The sequence below is a fragment of the Antedon bifida genome, chromosome 8 (genome assembly GCF_963402885.1).
Source record: "Antedon bifida chromosome 8, ecAntBifi1.1, whole genome shotgun sequence".
Lineage (NCBI taxonomy): Eukaryota > Metazoa > Echinodermata > Crinoidea > Comatulida > Antedonidae > Antedon > Antedon bifida.
This window is the reverse complement of record NC_136233.1, coordinates 18,575,515-18,596,675: the sequence shown is the minus strand read 5'-3', so window position 1 is coordinate 18,596,675 and position 21,161 is coordinate 18,575,515. Positions and strand designations below refer to the sequence as shown.

Here is a 21,161-nt window from a genome sequence, read left to right as displayed (position 1 = left end):
GCGACAAAGCTTATCAAAATTGTTTTTATATTTAATTTTTTTTTCCAGAAAAGTTTACATCGGTATTTCTTTTTTTAATCTGAAGAAACTGAAAACAACCCAATATAAAGCAAAAACAATAAAAGCACCCAAATTATAAAATGAATCAACAAGTTCATACACTGAAAATAAAACTGTTGGACAATAATATTAATAATACTGCTTACAATTACTGAAAACATGACATTCGATGTCATCATTATTGACCGCTTTAAGCTCACCCATAAATCATTAATTTATGACAACATAATAAAACTGTAAACAGAACCCTGGATAAAAGGTTAACATAATAATTGACTTGCTTGCCATATAAGCCTGACCCCCAACATTTTGAGTGCTATGACATTCCATGTGTGCCAAAATGTTTTTCTTCTTAAGAACTAAATAGCGGTTTACAACCTTTACAGAACCTAGAATAGGATTAAGGCCAAACGAGCGGTAACAGGAAGCGGAAAACTGTGTGCTTGTCCCACATACAATCTGTCTATTCTGATCGGGTTTCTTCTGTCCCATACGCATTTCGTGTAAATGGTCATAAGAAATAGATTCTATATTTTTCTTTTTCACTTAACATTTACCGTTACCGCTAGTCTGCAAATTGGCATACCGTACATGCTTATTGTACTGTAACAAAATGTTTGATATCTGATGGCAAAATCCATGTTTTGACAGTATACTGTAATACAATACATATAACAGTACAATCATTTCTTTATAATGTACAAAAATTACAAACCAAAATAGTGCAGTAATATTATTTCAAAAATGTTTTCATGATTAATTTTATACAAAATTCATTTCCCAGAAAAAAATGTTAAAATGTGTTATTAAAAAATTATGGGAATTTAATTAACATTCTTATGAAAAATTATTTAAATCAAAGTTTTCAATTAGTTACTACTGTATAGTATTGCTGTACATTTTTGGCAATATGTTCAAATTAAACTAATTTTTAATTACATACATTATTTGTTTGTAGCTAACAAAATTCATGCAGTGTTTTATTTCATTAATTATTATACAATAGAAAAATTACATGATTCATATTTCACTTCAGTAAAATAAAATGTGTTTTGCTAAAATAAGGTTTGGATAAAAAAATGTTTACAACTGGACATGATTTAAAATTTATATCAATTGCTAGGTTAGTACTATACATTTACTATAAAATTTATACTTTACAAATTTAAATCATTTATGAATAGGCTTAGCTAGATTTTCTAAGCGTATGAGATAGGGAGTGGGATCACATCTTTGCCATTTAAACTCTCTCCCCATGTTACCCTCGTCCCATTCTATATTCACCAGCCCACAACCCTTAAACTCTTCCCAACCCATCACTACTCTACAGGGAGAACACTGGCCGTTCATAAATCTCAACAACTGCCTTATATAGACCGAATACACAAAGTGACACGCTTGCAAAAAGTACCGATCTGTATTATGTAGAATGTTGGAGTCTTTCCTATTTGCATAATACACAGTCACCTGTATACATGTATATCATACTAAACATTAATTGTACCACATGTAATCAATGCTATTCTGTTACTTGTCTCCATTATTTCGGTCATTGTTCAGTTTGTGAAGCTTCCGAAGAAAGTTTCCATTCTGATTTTCGAGGCAAACACGTTTCTGAGGACTTTCCTCGCCAAAGTCCATTGCTCGTTTTGTCTTCCTCTCCATTTTTATCATTGAGTTAATCTCCTTTAAATCCTGGTAAAAAGAGAAGTTGCAAATCAGTTAAATGTCACTTTTTGAATCTTTTAATAATCTTTCATTTCTATAAATTCAAGTCTCACAAATGTATCTTGGTAAAGTGCCATATTACTTGTACCTTAGAGATTTTTACACCAATTGTATCATCATCCAGACGGAAAACCATCGGTCCGGTGTACATATGTTACACAAATACGGCACATAAATAATTAATATTTAAATAATAAAATAATTAAATAATTCTAATTCCTCTAAAAGCAGGACAGATATACCTTTCAGGAGGAACAATAGACATACAATGATAGAAATAGAATCTAAGAATGATTATGGCAATAAATAGGAAACAAACATATCTACAGTTTTACAAACATTGTTTGACTGATAACAAATCTTTTTAATGTTGCTTAAGTAAAAATTTTTCCTTTCTGAACTTTATATATTGCCTTATGTTTTAACTTTATTGTACACAATATGATTAAAACAAAGGGGGGAGATGATCAATAAGTTTTTAACTTCTTGTTTCTTGCAATGCTTATTTTGTTGACAAAAGAAGAAAATATGTAGTTTATTATTGTTATATAAACTGTTGGAAATAAATATTATTTATACATCACATCATACCTTGGAGGGACTTTTGTTGATGTGAAACACCATACTATTCCCAGGACTCCTCGGAATACAGTTCTTGCGTGGTGATATGTATAACTGGTGCCTATTGGACACTTTCCTTGGTGAAACTTGGTGGGTGCGCACAATAGGTAGAGGTGAAAGGGTAGGGTGCGCGGCAAGACCGTTCTCGTCACTACTGTCAGCCGGGGAGAACCGGAGCGCAAACGGCTGAACTCGTGTTACAAATATCTGCAAAATGGAATATGACATTTTAAGAATTAGTAATCAAAAGGGAGATTAACAATTTTGATTATTATTTAATCGTCATCAGGAATGCAACTTACTGAATTATAGTACTTAATAAGATCTCCTCTCTCCTCGTCTTCAAATGACGATGCAGTGCCTGCCATTCTGGTAGGCGTGGGTGGGGCACTATTTGTGGGCATTGTACTAGATGACCTTGCAAGCATTTGACCAAATGGACCTTTAAGAAAAACAATAAATATAATGAATTACACTCTATATATTTCTCAATGTTAGGAGGTCTGTATTTGATGGTAAATAATAATAATATATAAATAAAGTGAAAAATTCGGGAAATATTCTCTCGGATCACCTGTGTGCAATAATTTCTTGACCCTCACAAAGGAAATATGCTAGGTGATGTCAAGCCCCGCCTCCCATCCCCAATGATGTTGCTGGGAACATCTGGTGGGGATGCTTTATTAAAGTGAAATGTCATACATGTTAGCAAAAAAAAAGCAGGAGAAAATCTTGATCCGAGCAAAAGCTTTATGCATGCACTGTTTAATTCTAGAAGTAAATGTCACATTATATGTCAACAAAGGCTGGTATTTATACTCATTGTGTTTATATTTTGGTTCAACAAAAATGTAAATTTTCCAGTTTGTATTGAATTCGAAAACAAAATGAATTTATTCAATACCTCCTTTATGTTTATGATCACTCTCTGGGGAGCTACTACTGCTGCTACCATTTTGCGAGGTAGCGCTAGCCCTACTTGAGCACCGCCCATTGAGTAGTACGCTCCTGTAGACATGGCTCTGAGCTTGTGGTTGCATCCTGTAACAACGCATTATCTCCTGGAATTGTTGATCATGTCTGGTCACCTAAAAACACATTTGGGAATACAGTTACTGTAATTAAGTTTTTATTGTTATCTTGTTGTTTTATCCATTTTAATTATTTGTACATTATTAATTTGACAAGATGTCAAGATAAAAAAAACATAGTTGAATACATCATTATTGTACAATACTTGACGATAATAACCATACGTTTGAAGATAAATGACAATATAATTTGTAAAACACACAATATTTAAGGATTCCACACTCACTTTGCAAATAACATAGATAGAGCACATTAACAGCTGATCTAAATGTCTATCTTTCATTAAGTCACTGTGATGGACAATGGCGTGCACGAAACACGTCCATATCTTGCGCCGAAGGTCATCTTCAATCTGCAGTCTTGAGCACAAGTCAAGTAATCTGACATTTGCAAGGTGGTAAAGCTATAAAAGGCAAGCGAAAAAAGTGTTTGCAAGTTGCAGTGATACATGGGGACCTCTGAGGATGTAAACCCTTCAGGTTGTGAAAGGGATCTTTTAAAGATGGATCTTTTAGGATGTAAACGGGCTCCTCACAAGGTAAAGGGCACTCTTCATCAGGATATAAATCTCCTTAAGATATACAGGGGATCCCTTCAGATGTAAAGAAGATCCTTCAAGAATGGGATCACTCATGATGTAAAGGGGATACCTCAAAATGATGCAGAAGGGATCTCTTATGATGTAAAGACGATCCTTTAGGATGTAAAGGGGACCACTTAGAATATAAGAGGCACATTTCAGGATATAAATCTTGTCAAAATTAAAATCTACAAACTAATAATAGTAGGAAGAAATATTTACCTTTCTGAAGAAGAGTCCAACTGAACCTGTCCTCTTTGGTTTCTTAGCTACAGGTTCGGTTGCTGGTTGCGCTGCAGCTGGTTTCTCTATTGTGTTACTTGCCGCTTGTGATGTTGTTGTAAGTGTTAATATATTTTTGTAATTGGCCGACGACTCACCCATCTTAATTGGACTTGCTATTAGGTGAATAGTGCCGTCTTTATTATTTACAGCTGTCAATAATAAGTAGGAATGTAATAAGTAGAATTAAATTTTCTAATTAACAATATGTTCATAAAATAGGAGTTTTGCACTAAATAGGGGTTGACCGTAATGTTAAAACATATGTTTCATGGGCAAATGTCCTAGGTGTTCCTAAAGGAGAGGTTTGACTGTAGTGTTTTCTACCAATTACTTACTTTGCACTTCAACAGTGACAATTTTCTCATTTGGCTTTGTGACTATTTGCGCAGTCTGCACAGCAGGAGTGGACGAGTTGGTTGATGTGGTAGATTCAGTGGGAAAGAGACGCCGTTTAGCTGACCCTGGTGATGGTGAACTGAAACGGTCATGGGCAGACACAGGTGAACCAGTAACTGGATCTATGAAACAAATAATAAGAACATATGATGATGTAGCTAAGTAAGTCAGATTGTTTGCATTACTCTGACGTTGTATAGAAAAAATTGTTTTAAATATTGTGTTACTGAAGACAAAAAAAGTGTTATGTGCCCAAATATGGTAGTGATATGACGTCATCATGTCCATATATAAGTTTGATAGTGTAAGAGATATTTTATTTCATTTGTACCATATTCCATCAGACTTTTAAATGATGTAAATTTATGATTTTTTATCTGTATACTATTATGTTTTTTATTTTTTTAGAGTAAAGTGTTTTATATATAGTGTTCTTAAATGTTTTAATAATTTTTAACCAAATGTTTTAAATATTTTTGTATATTCTACTATGAAGTACACTCAAAATATTTTCCTATTTGAGGATGAAATAAAGTGAAAATGAATTGAAATCTGTACCTCTCTTAGGTGGTTCCACTCCTGTAAGAGCTCTGATACGAGGATGTTGCATAATTGGTGAACCGATCTGTGGTGGAGGTGGATGACTGTTAACCGAATTCTGTCCGTTATCAATCTGACTTGGCAATGTAACATCCTCACATGTAGGTACACTGCTGCTGTTGTTAGGTACGCTGCTGCTACTGCTGCTGTTAGAATCGCCTATGACATCCCAGAGCGGTGAGTTCGATTTCCAGGCACATTCCTGTAATACTGCTTCTTCAACCTGTAATGATATATTTATTTGTGTTACTCAAGTTGACTCTCTAGATATATCATACATCTTTGGGAAAGTCTAATTTTTAATCGCGTGCAACGCGACTCTATAGCTTACTATGTCTGTCGGTTGGTGGTAAACACTAACTCAAATTTGCGCACGCAACTGGGCCAGCCATGTATATGGCCTTGTTAATACTGTAGGAGAGAATTCAAAATATTCTGGTTACGGGAGAGCTCGCTGTATTATTTTTATAAAAAACAAACTGCTGATTCATACCGTATTTAAATGCTTCACGACATCACGTGACAAGCCATCTTCTGCCCTCAGGATCAGCTCGATAACTTTGTAAAAGTGAAAGGCGGGAATATCAAATATATCTATTATCCAAGGAAATGTTCTGTGAAAGAAAATGTAATTATAAACTATGTCACTGTATGATGAAATTCGTCATAATTATACATTAGAACTCCTTCTTTGGTGCACCACTATTGAAGGCATACTTACAAGGGGAAATATACGTTTAAACACTCTACAAAAGACTCGCCAGGGGTTAATAGCGAATTAAGAACCACCCAATTTATCACTTTTTTGTGTAACAAACATGAGGGCTCAATTGTATTTGAAATAATTTAACAATTTGTTTTTGAAATTTCAGATTTCAGAACAAATTATTCCATTTTCTATTTTACATGATTTTTCATATTTTACTTTTGTTATGTATTAAAGACCCATTTTTTAGGTCTAATTTAAGACAAACTACATTAATGTAAAAATAAATACTATATGGTCCTATTGAGATAACTATTTCGTCTTTAAATGGTCAAAAATGTGAAAATTAAGGTGATTCTAATAATTTTAGCAGCTCGCTATAAATCCCAACATGCATTGTGCGCGGATTTATAGAAGACTCCTAACGAAAATACTGGGTTTCTCCCAATTTGTATCAACGGAGTCTGCCAAAAACAGAAAGATAGTTAATGCAGCAACTATAAAACGTCTTATAGCTAGCGTACGATGTTCGTACGTTACCGATGTTTACCAGCTAGGCCTAAAGACGGTCAACGAGAGTACATTCACCGCGAGCTACTAGTGTATTGTTTCTCTCTTTTTATCATAATTTACCATAAAACGTACATTTAAGACAAGGAATGACCTGGTTTAATGTTTTTAAAGTAATAATATATGCATTATTTCTACAATACATCACAAATTGTAGGGAATGGGTCTTTAAACAAGTCTATGTTTTGTGCACAATGGGCTGATTTAAGTTTTGGTACATACCTTTGAGAGTTATAGGAAAAAATGACAATTTCCAAACAACAGGCAAATAATGACGTATGAAAGATATCATGTTCCAGTAAACTCTGGAGGAAATAAAAACAAACAATAAAGATCTGTTAATACTTAATATACTAAAAAACACAATCACAAAAATTCAAGTACCTAAATCTCTTTTAAATTCAGTGACTCAGATCATTCGACACATATAACAGTGTAAACACCTATTCATTCATGTAGATTTTGTTTTTTATTACTTTCATTCATTATATTCATGCACGCACACTACCTTTCATCAAATGAAAGTTATATTGTTATTATTCAATTTGGGAATTTCCAATTGAGTATAGTTTTTGTTTCCATCGAGTATTTAGGTAACAGCTCAAATGTTAAATAAATCTCAACTACAAGCTTGTGTTAAAATTAATGTTTACTATTCCAATAAAACAAACAACAGATTTTCTGTTGAGCACAAAGGTAAATCAAATATACCAAATGTTACTATTTAGCAAGGATATTTCCATGAAAGTGTTTCACTCAGCCTAAAACCATCTGGATACCTGAATGTACTGTTTTATTTTTTGATTACCCACACCTAACTTTTTGGAAACTACTACCACTTCTTTAGCTACATTTTTAAATAAGGATGGTATACTGTAAACTAACCTAAAACATTGAATGTAACTTTAACTGTTATTATAGCTTACCAGTTTTGTAACTAATTAATTATTTCAGTACTTCCTGTAACCTTTGGTACTTCTTTTTTTTCCATTTTTTATTTATTTTATAATTTAATCATTGTTCTTGAGAATTGTGTGAATTGTGTAAATAATGTAAACAATTATAACCAATAATAATAATAAGCAATCAAATTATTCTTACCCCTAAATTTTTCTTTCCTTGTAAACGTTTTTTCTCTTCTGTCATAATTGATTCCATAACCTTGTAGTAGAGAGTCTCCGCCAATTTGAGTCGCATTTTGGCAAAGTCCACATGAGAGCCTGGATGTACATCAGATGACTGAAAAAAAAAGAAGTTTTGTTTTAATATTTAGAGATCTTGAGTGGCCTAAATTAATAAATTGCAATCGAAAGAGTACAACTACAGTACCTACTGTAGCAATAATTCTGAAATGAATATATGAATCTGGTTTCTTTGTTCTACATTGTACAGTATAGTTTTTTAAAGCAACTTATTATGTTTCTGTTTCTGGCCAGTCAATATTTTTCTGGGATTTTGACCTTCTTTATTTTATCACATTCACATTTATTCACATTTAAAGTGAATCTAGTTAAAGATGAGAATAAATTTGAAAGTGAAAAATATTGGTCGTCCAAATGAGAATATGATAAATGAATTTTGCTTGACAAGAATTGAGAAATTGTGGAAATAATATTTACGTTTAAAGTCAATACAATATCTAATATTGAACTTTAGCGCAATTAATCATTATTACTATTAATAATTTATACATATTTAAATTATAACAATAGCGCTAAACTGTCAAGAGACATCAACCTAATTGTAACTGTTGATGTGTTAAATGACATAGGCTCCAAGCTAACTAGTCTAGACAGAATCAACACGCCCACTTTACCTGTCCGCTGCTTTGATGTATGTCAAAGGTCAAAACACTTAGCATACAATACAAGGTAGGTGATTAAGACAAGATAGGCAATGACTAACATGTTGTTAAATTTATCATAAATATATATAAATAGATATTTAAGTAGAATGTAAGTGGTTTACACTTCTATTAGTAAAATTTACTTAATTAGTAAAAGAAATTGTTTACACAAATTACTGTACTACTGTATTTCAAACTTTTTATTATATATATCAACTTTCATGGTTTGTTATTGTTTTATTGATTTTCACAAATCATTATTCATAATTATGATTATTACATGAACATCATAAATTAAAAGAAGTAAATTTGTTATGTTAAAAGTAACCTATGTTTTGCAGAAAGGAGAATGACATGGTGTTAAAATAGTTTGGGGGTTTTGTATCTTTAAATTTAATTATAAATGAAAAAAGTATAAATGAATTAATATCTTAAAAACTTCTATTCTTTAAAATAATAATGATACAAGATACTAGAGAGCTTTTGATTTGTGACAAATTAGGACCTATTGTGTCATTGCCCATAAACTGGGCCTAGAATTGCGCAAGAAAGCATCTTTCAACACTGTGTCTCCACATGTGCACAATAAACTAACATGACGTAACTATAGTAGTAGGTCGTAGAAAATCAAAAGCTCCTAAATAAGAATGTTGTACTTGTTTAGAAGGAAATTTCTCACCTCAACAAACTTCTTACAAAATAATTCCCCCATCTGTTTAATTCTTTCTGTAATCGACTGTGTTGGGTTAGTGGTGCACTCGGCAAATATCGCTTTCAATGTGTCTGTTGGACACTTCCCTAACCCTGTCAGTAAAGCCTGCAGCCTGCTAACACTTTGCGTCGCTGTTGATACAGGTGTAGACGTTGCATGCTCTTTCTCTTTTAAATATCCTCGGTTTGTGAGAGGCGTTTGAGGTGCCAGACTTTTTGTCTAATAATGGAAAAAAATGTATTATTTATCTGTTATCAGGTTCAAGCCATAGTAAAATAATGGTGCAGTACCATAAAAATTCCAGGATTTCAACCGTAACCATGGGATTGGTAACCATGTTAACCACCAAGGTACAGTGTAAAAACTGTCAGAGAACATGCCACTGTTGTAATTTCAAATACAAAGAAAATTAACCTATCCAAAAAAAATCTTTAACAAAAAAAAAAATGTTTAATATTTCTAAAGTACCTGTACTATCACAGTTACAGATTTGGGAAGTTGCTATATCATAATTTTGTTGAATTATTATATTACCAAAAAAACAAAAAAACTTACATTCTTTTTAAGAACATACTTTAGAAGTGACATGATAAAACATTGGAGAATTTAATTCCATAGAAAACGTTCTTGACGACAAAAATTCTTTCCCCCGAACAAAATGCCATTATGACTATTTAACCCACACATGTCGAATGACCACTTTACTAGAAAGTGCATTCAAATAAACCATGCTTCTATAACGCTCAGCCAAGCGGAACTTAACATCTGGGGATTCCCCTTTTAACACCTCTCATCATGCTTGAATGCACATGGACAGTAATGTGGCGTTCTGCGCGGTTAGACATAAGCGCACTGGCGCCACGATGTCTGTATTTATTCGCATGGTCAATAAGGTAATCAAACCAACATTAACCGAAGACAAAAGATAGTGATAAATAAAATAGATATTTTATGCTTGTCAATTTACAAACACGGCGACATTACTATAAAGTAAATTATGAATTACATAAATGAAGAGAGAAAGAGAAGCATGACAGGTACAGGGTAACCTCATGTTTTGCGGCATCCGCTTCAATAAGAGAATAATAATAAGAGTTCAATAGGATTAAAACCTAAAGGCATCGAAGGTGAAGAATTTTATCGGAACACCGACACAGCTCATTACTCTTAATCGACTAAATGGAAAAACAGTAAACAAGATACTGTTAAAGTATAGATTTTAATTTATAAAAATATACTTTTGGTTTTTCCCCGACAAGTTGACTGGAAAATTCCATCATCCTCGAATGCATTGCAAGGGAAGTTTATTAATTGTGCGAAGTTAGGGCAGCCATCTGAAAGCAGTACGATACAAGAATATCTTGGAATTTACTCTATTTAAATATATCCAGTACTACACGTTTATTAGTTTTTCAGTTAAACTTTGGTTTGGTTTTGAAAGCGTTTAGTGAAAGTAACTACCTGTAAGTTTGATGTAGAAAAAAGAAGCATACTATTGCATACAGTACCTGATAAAGTTTCTGGGTGCGCTTGTTCTTCATCTTTTCTTCAATGGTTTGTGGAGCTGTCGTCGATTTGGACGGTGTGCCAATCTCTTTGTTAGCATCAGTTGCGAGAAAGATTGTTTCATCAAAGTCTCCAACGGTCAGTACATACTCTTCGTATACTTTGTTTATGCTTTTACTAAAGATGAAAAATAATTCATTAACAAGTTATAGAATATTGCTTTAAAAATGTTATCATTATTAATAAATTCAATTTATGCACTATTTTGTTAAGGATCAAGATAAAGAAGATAGTGCAGACCACAAATAAAAAAATCATTTAGCCTAGGACTTGAAAGACACTGAAAAAGTGTCAGTGTCTTTGATCTAACAAAAATCCTAATACATTTCAAGCAAGGCAATCTAACAACAGGATGCTGAGCTCCAGTGATCAAAGGGTTTATCTATGGCTCCGACATGATCAGTTCCACGTCCCTTAAAAGAAATCGCACGCCAGAGAATGTGTAAATAGTACAGTACTGTTGGTATTTGTCGCAGCCAGACATAATATAAAGGACTGTTATGAGTTCCTATCTTGGCAAGGCAAGCTCAGTGTCCTGTTAGATTGCCTTGGTTCAAGTTTGATCATGTATTTACCTATTTGTTTCAAAGTTATTACTATCAATAAGTCCACTTAACTTCTCTGGAGTCCCCTTTAAGGTCTGAAATAAAATAAATTGAATGAAATATCAACAAATGATGAAACTAATCAAAGGAGGAGTATGAAAAATATAGGAATGTAGCTACAACAGTACAGTATAACAAAAGCCTTAAAACATACTAAAATATAAATAAACGGACACAGAACACACATGAAAACTCAACGTCTTCATAAATTGTATCACCTTCAAGAATCTCATGTCTTATTTATATCTTTTTTTCCATACAGCAAGTGTCACTACCACCCATTGGTGAATTCAAATGCTTTGAGTTACACTTGTATGTAAATAATGCCCTGTCTCTTTGATATATTTTATCTAAAATTATCGTGTGGATCTTCTGGTAGAAGAAAATATGATGTGATTGTGAATACTTAATTTGAAACATCGACATTTAGTATATTTTTTTAAAATGACATTTAATACACTTATTTATATGAACTATGTAAAAATTAAATACCCTTTTATCAAACAGTTTTTTTATGTACGGTTTCCACCAATGCTCTTTGATGCCTTTGGCTTCAATCACAAGCCCATCATGTAAGCTACAGAGCCTTTCAATGATGCATGGTGACTGGGCAGGTACGTGGTAATCACAGTTATTGTATGTTTCCGGTAGGCCTAAAAATAGCAAACAAAATAATAAACAAAGTGATTAAACTAGAGCCCATGATATTATGCTCCTGGATTCACATGGAAGCATGTCTATAAAAACCATATACAGTCAACTCTCCCAATACCGGACATGTCTGATTTCCGGCAAGTCTGGTATTTGGAATGTGTTTTTAATGGTAAAAAAACTGTCTGGTCTTCAAGGAAAGTCTGGTACAGTATTGGGATAGTTTCTGGTTTTCAGAGAGTTCGGTATAGGGTGAGTTGACTGTATTGCTTTAAATACAAAAACTAACATGGTAACAAAATGTAAAATGTTCAAAATTTACCTTTAAATGTTGGATTTAAAAGGTCTCTTCGATTCGCAAGTAAGGCATTTGCAAAAATGAGATCAACGCAGCAGAGGAGGAGGTGATAGGAGTTCACAAGGTCGTCACTAATCGCAGGAAAGTTACCTGAAAAAGGAAGGTGTGAAAGTCAATTAGAAAAAGCGGATATGTTTACAGTGTAATTTAATCTACCATTAGACTTACTACTATACAGTATGTACTGTCGGGCTTAAACTTTTACAAATTATTTATATCTTTATTATATTGTGGTTTTTTAATTGCCAAACAAATAAATTGTATTTTAAACAAGTGGAAGAAAGATACTGTTCACTTTTTTTTTTCAAATTTAATTTTATTAATGTGGTTTTATTAATGGCTACTATAGTACTATAGTATTATTGGAAATTATAGAAAAGTAACAATAAATATGAGTAACAAAAACTTAATTATTTATATATCAATTATTGTGTTTTTTTTATTGGCTACAATCCAAACAAAATAAAATATATTTTAAACCAGAGAAGGAAAGATAAAAACATTTTTTTAATTAATGTGGTTTATTGTTACAAACAAAATGTTTTACAAAGTAGTATTGTAAACTATAGAAAAGTAACAAGACTAAAATTTGTTCAAATGACTGTGGTATTACAGTAGTGTTGGCTTCTTATAAAAATACTGTATAAAAAAAATACAATGGATAGTATTTTAGTTAGTTAGAGTACATTACAAGACCAATGTCTGGGATGTGGCAAGGACAAGACTGCATACATTGACTGCAACTAAGACGGAAATGAAAAAACCTGAACAAAAGACACTCATTACTGTATGTTCAATTTCTCATCGATTTACTAAAATAGTTATGTTGCTGCAATCCAACATTTTGTTTTGTTTTGTTCTTTTTTAAGTCCAAATAAAACAAATTTCCAAGAATTTAAATTATACTATTGTAATTATAATTATTTATAACTATTTTTTTGGACAAATTTGAACATTTCTTTTAAAAAAATTATTTAAAAAAAAGCAACAAAAAAAAAAGACAAAAAAAATTATAAAATAAACAAAATTTGATGAGGGAGGGGACGTAAAACTAGTTTGTATGTTGGTTAATCAACCATGTTTCTGTTTATATCAAAATTCATACAATTCAATGTTGTTAATACATTAGATACAATCCTGTACTGTAATTGATCATGCCTTTTATAGAAAATACACATTATCATAGTATTTTTAGCTTTAGCATTGTATACACAGAATACAGAAAATAACCACATCTATCAATTGAGATTTTCAGTTGGACACATGGTCCAAAAGAGATACATTTACTTTCCATCAGGATCTACTTTATACAGTACATGACCTATTTTACTGTAAATTATGATATTGATTCAACTAGAGAGTGACATTTACTGAGTAGTTCAACAAGGCTAATAAAGTGCTGGTTGTAATGTAACCAACTGAGTATACAGTACTTAGAAGTACAGTACATATGTAGTAAAGAATCTCACAAAATATATAGTATAGCAGCTGTAAGGTGGATTAGCCAACAAATGAAGAAGTAGATTATTTAATCTATTTATAAATAAATAAATGGTGGGCTCCTTCAAATGGCTGCGCTGCAATGTTTGTTGAAATTACTGTAGACTCACACAGTACACAAATCTGGTAAAGTTATTTAAAAAAAAGAAGACATTTTCTATACTGTACAGTAATTTATTTTCCCACCTTTGCAAAATACAGTAATGTTCAGTCTTGAAAATAGTTTGAGGTTAATAAAGAATTATGTACAGTATTAGTTCTCCAGGAAAAATAACATTTTAAAATTATTAATGTAGTATAGTAGTAGTTACTGTACTTACGTTTTTTTAAGTTAGAAGGAAAGGATAGAAGATCAGAACATTTTTTAAAATGTTAACAAATATGAGTGTGATGCAATAATAATAATAATATCCTGGATTTATATAGCGCCTAATGTTGAGAAACCTCTAAGCGCTGAACATTATTACCCCAGTAATTTTCCTGATCAAACACCTATGGAAACATACTCCCATAATAGAGGACCAACAATGTAATAATATATATGGTGTAGGTTTCTAGCTTTAATAGTAAACACTACCTTCCTTTGAGAGCAGCAGAAGTTAACAGACATGCCCCAACATGTTATTTTACTAGGATTATACTGTACCCCGCCAAACTCAATAGACCAATCAAATTCCTTGACCTCAGATACGCCATTTACATGGGTACGCTGCTAAACAATCACAATGGGATGCCAAGTCAATTATCAAACTTTACCTGTCTGTCAAATGAAAGAGATAAGTGAACCAGGTATTAAATCATGAATAATTCATGAGCCAGTTGAAAACTGCAACTGTGATTGGCAGTGATGTCAGATTCCCAATGGTCAAACTGGTAAACATACAGTACTGGTGGTGGTAGTTGTAATAAACTCAACTCTAGTGTAGGCTGATAAGCTGTAGTAGCCTACTGTAGATGTTAAACTGTACTCAAGCTATTTAGTAAGCTGTATAGTTGGTCTAGGCATTTTGCCATCTAACCCTTTGACACTGTTGAGTTAACTACTCAAGCCAAATTTTCTAAAGTTTTTGGCCATCTTAAATTACCATGTTTTTGGGAAATGGAGTTAATCTTACCTACTATACTGAAGCCCCACACTTAACTAGTCAAAATTTAAGTGCAAGAAAATTACATAATTACACATTAATACTGCATATTACACTGGATATATTAAATTGTTTGTTTCAAGCAGAACTAGTACACAATAATGAGTAAGTGCTGTATCCAACATTGGCACAATACAGTATTACTGTACATAATGTACTGTAGCTGAAGTCATTTCAATCAAAAATCTACAGTACTAAAGACCATATTACCCTTGTGGGAAATGTGCAAAAGTCACAAATGGGTTTCATTAGGAAAAAGATAGAATTTGAAATATTAACTTATTAAGGAATTAAGGTTTCCTGCAGTTACCATCTACAGTACAGTACTGTAGTCCACAATATTCTCTAATAACCTTTTGAATATATACAGTAATACTAATAGTCCAATTGAAATTTCCACAGGTAACATTAAACCACATTTAACCTGAACTAGGTCAACAGGAAGCTAATTGAGGTTTAAAAAGTTTGTTTTTCATAGGCATATGAGATCTGCGTACTACCGATAAGCACACAATAATGCGCACAAAACCTACTGAAACGAAAAAGCGGAAACGATTTACTCTAACTTCTGATCTTCGGAAAAGATGAATGGTTTAGATAGTCCTGTCATCTTTGTAGACACTTCAGCAATAATGCACAATAATTTGTAAAAAAATCTGCTGATACTAAAGACAGGAATGATTCATTTGAACCTACTGTACTGTATCTAGTAAAGTAAAAAGGGTTTTTCATTAAAATTAAAACCTTTCAAAAAATGAGAGATCTGCATTCCAGACATAAGCAAACAAAATCCTAAAAACCGATTTGCTTGAACTTAGCTGTTCTTTACTAGAACGACTTGAATAACTTTTGAACCATCAATTTGTTACAGTATACAGTACGTACTGTAGTGTTATAATAATTTTTTTGTTATATAATAATTACTGTAACTTTAAGAGCACACAACGCATACAGTAACATTTACTGGCATATTACAAATTGAAAAAATGTTGACTTCTTCACTGAAATAATGCAAGCTTGGGAACATTCTGTAATTGTACTGTATACAGTTAATACATTTCAATTTCCATAATGAATTAAAGATATGACATTATTTTATTAGTACAGTATTTGCCATTTCTCAAAGCTTTCGTCACCAAATGAAGAAAATTAGGAACAGGAACTTTCATTTTTCTGAAGATGCAGTGAATTTCCATTCATATTTTCTTTTCACATGATTTTCATAATCTTGTTGTAAAACTAGGTCAATGTAAGAGTTCAGACAAAGGTCTCTTATGAAAATGATAAGTAAAATAGTAAGTTTACTCAGACAGAAAATAACTATTGCAACTGTACATTTTATGAGATCAGAGAAGAATAGAGATGTTGGGATTAGGACTTTCTCTTACTCTTAATAGTAAATGAACAGCACACTAATGACTATTTACAGTATACTGTACAAATAATCTGATAAAGGAAAGCTCTTTGTTGAATAACTGTAAACATGAGTGACAAAATACTGAAATTTAATTTAGCCAGTAGCTAAAGGGATCATGTCAAAATTATTCTACTGACAGTACAGTACCTACATTTTTTTGAGCGGAGTTTGTTGGACGTGTGACACAAAGGGACCCTTAGGGAAGATGAAAGTAACAGTCCCCTGCGCTTTGACACTAACTGTAGAAAGTGCAATATAATACAATGTAAATCGATGAGAACTGATTGTATTAGCGCTATACCCATATATATTAATACAATGTGTATGACGGTGTACTTGTTCACGATTCCTACCACAACAAACCAAGTAATGTGAATTTACACCCTCAAGATGAAATCCTTGAATGTTTGCCCCTTTTGCTTTAACCACAATAAGAACATTGTAATACAGGAAGGAATTTTCGTCACCAGGCAACCGCAAAAAAACCTTTTGTACGTCATGTTTACAGTTCAAGTAACTAAGTTGTGATTAGCCGATTTCTGACCCTACGGTATCTAGGGAAGTATCTTCAACAGTGTTGTTAATGATCCCCTTGCCCTGAACCCCTTATTTTTGTCTTTTGACTCGGTAACTGTAAGTAATGCAGTAGGGCTAAAATGCAGAATATTAAAACAACATTTTAATTTTTGCTATACTGTATTGATATTAGTGTATTATTCATGGAAACAATCAGCTGTTTATAAAAGTCGACAAGAGTAAGACAATTTTCATTTTAAAAGATTGGCAAATTTTAAAAAGGTTCAGATATTGTGTAAACAGTCTGTATTATGAAATTGAATGATGGATAAACTATTGTAATGATGGTAAAATAAAAACAAATAAAACCTTTATTTAAGTGTACCTTTTCATCATTTCTGTTGTTGAACTTGTGTAATTACAATTTACACAGACGACAATCTTCAAATTCAAGCTGTTTTCATAATTACTTTACTCATTAATAAAATATATTCTTTTCATGTGTACTTAATTTAAAACATGTTCAGTGAATTGTTCTTTAACCGTTCTCTACAGTAAAGAATAATGGTAGAAGTAAAGAATATGAAAAATACAATTATAGTATTTCTAAATTAATTCTTATTACTGCAGATCATAGAAAAAGAAAACGTTTTAATTACTGTACCTTTAACTTGTACAAACAACGTCCAACAAAAACTGAAAACCTCAGTTACGGAGCAGTTAAGTCGTCTGTTGAAAAAAAAACATTTCGTTTGAATAATAATACAGAAATTTAGTAAATGATTAAAATTCATAAAGAATTTGGAGTGATTTTACTTACTCGTGGGTACAGTAGTTGACTGGGTGGGACTGAATGTGTCATTAAACCTACTGTAAACTTACTCTTCCCCAGCTTTAATTTTTAGGCTAGCTTTTATAATAATGTACAGTACCACAGGATGGTAATTTTTACTTTTTGTTCATACAGTATACCCAATAATGTTACTAATAAAAACTTGTTTTTAAAGATGTATGCAATCCACCCTGGTTTATTTGTCTTGTTTGTTTGTTTGTTACAGTAGCAAGATTATGCCAAAACTAACAGATTTTGATAAAGTTTCACCAACATCTTAGTCCATGGAAGATTTCCTTCAAATTTTGTAGATACTACAATAAATATATTAGTTTATAGTTCTAAGATTTTCTAAAATAACGGATGACAATTTTGGATACTGTAACTTTTTACTTTTATTTAACTTTGGTGAAGGTCGCAACTCTCGGATTTCCCTTGTTTCAAATATTTTTAATGCCTTTACTCTACTGTACAATTAATTTCAATCCTTTATAAAACCATCAAATTCAGATTAGCACAAGAGAGTACTAGTGATAAGATAGATTGTTGTCTATAAAAAAATAATCAGGTTGTGCAGTGCAATTGACCTGTACCAGGGTACTTTTAATACCCTGGTATTTTTAAAGTCAACATAGAGTTAATTCAGAGCACAGCACTATGACAAGCATTAAAATGCATTACTACTGGTAACTTCGGTGGCTACTAATCTATGAAGCTCAACAAACACTTAGCAAGACGCTACCAGGTGGAAGACAAGTCCATGATTATAACATGATTTAGAGATGATCTGGAAAATTCCACTTCCATATGACCTCTAACCTTACAATAATATTCATGTAATGTAAATCATAAAGATGACTACTAAATGTCAATCATCCAAAAAATGTTAGCATCATGTTATTCCATACATTACACACACAGTATATTTTTAGCAATACTAATGTTGGCATGGAGTACTGTATGTATTCTCACAAAGCTTAGAAACGTGTCTTGTCCTGTAGAATATTTCTGCAGTATACTGTACAGTATCTTCATAAACGAATACAGTATCATTACCAGTGTATTCACAACAAACATTTACAAATATTTTAAAAACATACCTTTGTTTTCTTCCACGGGGTGCTCTTGGCTGGTCTTTTGCTGGGTCCTTAAATATCTCAATAAATATCGGTTTATATTTTTTAAATATGACACAAGACACATTAAAATTTCGTTCGAGACGATCTACTTTGTCACGGAATTTTTGCGGTAAGTTGGCCATGTCTGACCATTTCTTCATCTTGTTAAAAAATTGGATGACGCTACAAGAAATAGTAATTACTTACTTAATTTTCAATTCTGTCCTACTATTTAATATGCAGGGATGAAGTAGAGAAGTAAATTCTGTAGGGATTGATGTCAAAATGGGTGTCTAGAAAATAATATATATGTGTGTAGGAGAGTAGGCGTGTTAAAAATTGTCGTGGAAGATACTTTATTACAGTACTACTACTACTAGTGTAACTGAGGAAAAGTTTTGCAGTATAATATGTTAAAAATGTTTATATCCATCCACCCCTTAACAAACCAAACTACAGTATTTGCGATTAAAATTGATGTAATTTTGTTAAATTACATTATTTAGATAAAAGAATTTGTGAATAATGCCGATCACAGAACCATGGGAGTTTTGACACTTTGATAAACAAAGTTAACGGACAAATGAATTTGTACAGATGAACAGTGGGGTAGCATATGGATCGGATAATGATTTTGCTAGGTTGTAAAATTTGCATGAGAATAGATTGTCAGAGGGCAGTGATAATAGTATACACACCACCACAGCAAGATTGCCGCTTTTACCTGATACACTGTTCATGATAGAGTGTAACTTAATAGTTGAATATATTTAACGATGAAACATTATTTATACTACCTACTGTAATATTCTAATTACACTTAATATTTAGTCATACTGTACAAATACAAATATTATAAATATAGGCTATATATAATATTGCCAATATCTAAGATATTCAAATAAGAGATGTTATTTGTTACAATACAAACCCGATTCTACAATAAACATACAGTATTTATATTTAGAACCTACAGTAACTAGGCTAGCCCCATTACTGTAAAATATATTTTCAACAATTTGTTGTTGATGGCATATTGGACAGTTTAAACAAAGTATTTAGAATACCTCCTTGAATTCGGACGTTCCGACATTAAAGATTTTCCGAATTATCATCAAATTTTAACAAAATGTCCCAAAAGTTTGGCTTTAGATAAAAACATTTTCAACACATTTTTTATGAATTTTGATTTTTAGGTTAAATATTACAATTTACATCCAATTGTCAGAGACAACAGTATAAATTATATTTTATGAAAGTCTAAAACCAAACATTTTTATTGTAAAACAAAAACCAATATTCCATGCCCTCTCCTCTCACACACCACAATATAATTATGGATGTGCCTTTAAAAATTAAATACCCATCTCAAGGTCAAATGCACATCAACATAATAAAATATCTAGGCCTAGGCATTAAATGTGTTCGGGATCGAATATAAAACGTTTAATCAATATCCTAACCTTAGCTTTGAAGATCTTAATAATCTTGTGAGAGACACACAGTTGCCTTCCATCATTTCTCGACCTCCGACAGTCGGAACTACGCTTTTTCGACATGAAACGTACAATGCACACGCCAGCCAGTGAAGATCATCACCCTGGAAAAAATTAAAATAAACTATTAAATCGAACACTTTAATTTATTACATTACCTATAATATACAATTGAAATACGTGGGATGTAGGATTAATAAATAGTTTATTATTATTTTAATCATTACACCGAATGTAGCCCAGTAAAAACCTGACGATCTGAGCTAGGCCGAGCACAAATCCAGCCAGGAAGCCGTGGCTAGCCCTAAAGCCACCGCTCTAGCAGTCGACGAAGAAAACAAGATTTTTACCTCTAAAGTGTAGTTCAAACTAATCCTTTGGTAAGCCTCCCAGGCTACATCAATGGTTGTTTTATCCAAATTTAAGTCCAGACATAATTCATTAAAACGGTCCCGTATTTTCCCATCTTCTTCGCTGGGCGGCGCCATATTTTTTTGATATTTTTCGATATTATTTTCAGCAATTTTATATTATAACACTCACCGCGCGTCATCCATACTCTGTGTTTACGCAAAATTAAAGTCCCACCAAAACGGCGGGAAAAATTGAGCCAATTTACCGCATATCATTGTTCATCCGCAGTTCTAAAAAATGTATTTAAATCTTTTAAACTGCTTTATAAATAACAATACATTTCAGAATATACATTATAACTAATTATTTTATATAAATTACTATAATATTTGGAAATAATACCTATC

The 21,161-nt window shown here is 32.2% G+C and overlaps 1 protein-coding gene and 1 long non-coding RNA gene across 3 annotated transcripts in view; one reads left to right on the top strand and one right to left on the bottom strand.

Annotated features, from left to right (window-relative positions):
* Positions 1–21,161, top strand: part of LOC144850327 (uncharacterized) — a 150,108-nt gene that overhangs the window by 4,210 nt on the left and 124,737 nt on the right. The gene's annotated exons all lie outside the window — the stretch shown is intronic.
* On the bottom strand, positions 18–20,971 carry LOC144850319 (retinoblastoma-like protein 1). Of its 2 annotated transcripts, none has more exons than XM_078707572.1 (20): positions 20,751–20,971; positions 20,368–20,504; positions 18,887–19,087; positions 17,619–17,683; positions 12,341–12,466; positions 11,860–12,020; positions 11,338–11,402; positions 10,705–10,879; positions 9,164–9,415; positions 7,740–7,877; positions 6,861–6,943; positions 5,856–5,976; positions 5,321–5,585; positions 4,702–4,884; positions 4,304–4,515; positions 3,728–3,904; positions 3,314–3,497; positions 2,712–2,851; positions 2,380–2,616; positions 18–1,755 (listed from the first exon to the last, which is right to left on the bottom strand). In XM_078707572.1, exons 1-20 carry the CDS (start codon positions 20,886–20,888, stop codon positions 1,588–1,590), a joined length of 3,228 nt encoding a protein of 1,075 aa, XP_078563698.1. In that variant the 5' UTR covers positions 20,889–20,971; the 3' UTR covers positions 18–1,587. The 2 variants fall into 2 exon arrangements, with proteins under 2 accessions (XP_078563698.1, XP_078563699.1); XM_078707573.1 differs by lacking the exon at positions 20,751–20,971 and adding an exon at positions 20,628–20,688.